At 44.3% G+C, this 3,293-nt stretch overlaps 1 protein-coding gene across 1 annotated transcript in view; it reads left to right on the top strand.

The window, feature by feature from the left end:
- Nucleotides 1–2,415, top strand: part of LOC103605466 (lysozyme-like protein 1) — an 11,882-nt gene extending 9,467 nt beyond the window's left edge. The window contains exons 4-5 of the mRNA XM_008590061.1: nt 1,455–1,533; nt 2,346–2,415. Of these exons, the coding sequence (XP_008588283.1) occupies nt 1,455–1,533; nt 2,346–2,415 (149 nt within the window). The remainder of the gene's footprint in view (nt 1–1,454; nt 1,534–2,345) is intronic.
- Nucleotides 2,416–3,293: the final 878 nt, after the last annotated feature.

Raw genomic sequence — 3,293 nt, 5'->3', positions numbered from 1 at the left:
AGTCCGTGAAAACATGGTTTAACTAGCTTCTTATTTTATTATATGGAGGTATTATTATTAATTTAAACACTCTTAATTATGAGGCAATTCAATTTTTTCCATTTTAACTCTTATAAAGCTACGGTAAGCCACTTTGTAGATAAATCTTTGTTTAGAGTCATGATTATTTCCTTAGGATAGATCCAGAAAGAGATATTACTAGGTGGAAGGATAAGGACCTCATTACAGCTGTTGACACCTGCTGCTACACTGCTTCCTAAAGAGGGGACCCTCTACACTCCCACCAGCATGGACTCCAGAGTGCCTATGTCATTGACCCTTTGCCCACATGGAGCATTCATTACCCTATTCTTGAAAACATCTCTGCTTAATAGATAAAAATGTTATCAAGTGGTTTGGATTTTTCTGTCCTGGATGGGTGGTACTGGTGATCTGGGAGACAGACTGCCCAGATGCCCGCTAAGGGAAGATATGTTGCCCTGGCTGCATGTGAGTGGTGAGCAGACATTTTACCTGCCACCCCCTACGGGGTCTGCCTTAGCTACTGAGAGCTGCTTCACACCCAGTGACTGAGTGAGGCAGAGGTGTATAGACCTGGCCATTTGGGCCTGACTTGGGCAACTCTGTGGGCATTATTCACTCCAGAACTCCTTCCGGGGTTGGTCGAGGCTTTGCTGGGTCTGCATCACAAGAGGACATCTCATTCTGCCCAGTCCTGCTTCCTTTCCATTTGTTCCACGGGTGTGGACCCCTGATATCTTGTACTCCCAAGCCCCTCTCAGCACTATTCCTGGTGAACCCAACTCACAACAGAAGTGACATTGGACTTTTTATATTTATTTGCCTTTTTCTGTCATGTTGTATTGAGAAGGATGTCAAGGCCACTTCCAGGCAAGCAGGCAAGGGAGCTCATATCAACTGATACATTTCAGTGGAGGGATTTATTATGTCTGAAGCAATAGGAAACACAGTAATGACAAAGATTGGTGTATTTGACTTAAAATTTAATTTCTGCATATGAAAACGCATTGCATAAATGGCTTTTAAAGGCACAAACTGAAAAATTGCAATAGGCAAAATTTTAATATTTACCTGTGAATAGATCTTCCATGTCAAATTAACCCAAGTGGAAGAAATATTGTACTGTCCTGTCTGTCTTGTGTATTTCTTTAGGACATAAAAAACATTCTCCTATTGTGTTTTCTCTAAACACATTTCCAAAAACCCTTCAGCTACTCCTCCAAAACTTCAAAAAGTCCAAGATGGGGATGGTTTTGGGAAGAAGAAAAAAAAAGTTCTTGTATTTGTGAAGAAGCTCAACAAAAATGAGAATATGGCTCTGTAGAGTCACAGTCCTTTTAACCCTCCTTTTCTAAAAATAGCGAGAAAAGTGATCTGGAGTCTCCCCCCAAAGGACAAAGTCTCAGCTGACTTAAACCTCCTCTCTTCTACAGCCTTGATCACTGATGACCTCACAGATGCCATTATCTGTGCCAAGAAAATTGTTAAAGAGACAGAAGGGATGAACTATTGGTAAGAGTCTTTCCTTTGGAGACTTTGGCTGACATGGGTGAAACCTGCAGTGCGTCTATTCACCATGGCTACAGTGGATGCTGACAAACTGGCTTCCTCAGAGTGGGCCAGCAATGTGAATGTGACCTTGTCCACCAGTGTGTGGGTGTGCTGAGAACATTATAGAAGGGACCAGCACGGAGAAAAGAGATGGGATTGAGTCAGGATAATTGGTAATTGCTTTTCATGGGAAGGTGTTTCTGAAAATGGAGAAAGAGGTACTTTCTAAGGTGCATTGGAAAGAGTCTTTCAAGTCAATACACCAGAGAAAAAAGAGCATAAGTCTGCTCTAGATTTGGATAAGATTTAGAGGGTGAGGGCAACTTTTTGTGGGGAAAGAGGACAAACATCACTGAGAGAAGAATGACCATGGCTGTTACATGATAACATCGCAGAAAACTTCCCTGGGTGGTGCATGGGACACTGCTTAGCTGTTCTTCCCATTGGCCCTGCTGCTGGGCTTCTAGGGAAGCTTGCTCAACAGGCCACCCACGTGGAGAACCCAGACTTGCAGAGATGTGGGTGTTTAACTAAATGGCCCATCCTTACAGAGGTTGTTTACTTATTGCTGAGACCAGTAATGATTAGGAGAAAACTGGGAAGAGAAAAGTCTTAACAAGGCAAGAGGATAGAGTTCTTGGTTCTCAGAAACCAATGAAACTCAACCCTGGGCACCGCTGGTTATTTTGGTTAATTAGCTGTGGGTTTTGAACCTGAGGATATTTGGATTGTCATGCTTCTTTCTGCTGTTCTTGCTTCTGCCTCCTCCTTAGGCAAGGATGGAAGAAACACTGCGAGGGCAGAGACATGTCAGAGTGGAAAAGGGGATGTGAGGTTTCATGAACTGGAACTGGACCAAAGATGCTTTGCAACGACTCCTTAGGATTGGTAATAACATCAAATGCTCACGTCGTCTTGTCCCTTTCCCACCCCAATATTCCTTCTCAAAGCTGGAGAGGGAAAACTAAGTTATATTTGTAAGAAAATGAATATTTCCATTTAAATGTCTTCACTTCACCCTGACTCAGTTTCAATGATCTTTTAATAGCCCGATGGTTAAAAACCTGAAAAATCACTTCCAAAACATTCTAGCCCTGAAAGGAGCAAACTTCCCCTCTTCATTGTAAGGAGTCCTGGCTCCTGTGGCCCTGAAATGGCTGCTCATTCAAAAATTAGGTTCCCGGGCCGGCCCGGTGGCGCACTGCTACAGTGCGCCGCTTGAGAGCGTGGAGGCGCTCCCGCCGAGGGTTCGGATCCCACATACAGACCGGTTCCCGCTCACTGGCTGAGCAAGGTGCAGATGCAACACCAAGGGTTGCGATCCCATTGCCGGTCCCAGTCCGGTACGGGCGCGACACTGAGGGTTGCGATCCATTGCCGGACACGAAAAAAGACAAAAGGAAAAAAAAAAAAGAAATTAGGTTCCCAAGTCAAGGAGAGCAGTAAGTGAATGACCTTCACAGGTCCATGAACCACAGTTTGCCAACCTCTGTCCTAGAGCATCAGGTCATTCTTCTCCTGGTCAGCAGACACTCACGACTTCCTCAGCTCAACATTGCTCAAGAGAATGTTCCTAATTCCTCAGAGGAGCCCTGATGGAAACTCTAATGGGGCCAAATAGATGAAATGGCAGGTCTTACCCCCAGTGCCCAGAGTTTCCCATGTGATTTCCACATCCATTTGAATTAAACCTATCAAATTCCAAAACCACATTTACATCC

This window comes from Galeopterus variegatus, unplaced genomic scaffold, assembly GCF_000696425.1.
Source record: "Galeopterus variegatus unplaced genomic scaffold, G_variegatus-3.0.2 Scaffold5829, whole genome shotgun sequence".
Lineage (NCBI taxonomy): Eukaryota > Metazoa > Chordata > Mammalia > Dermoptera > Cynocephalidae > Galeopterus > Galeopterus variegatus.
The sequence above is the reverse complement of the archived record's forward strand: the minus strand, read 5'-3'. Positions and strand labels throughout refer to the sequence as shown.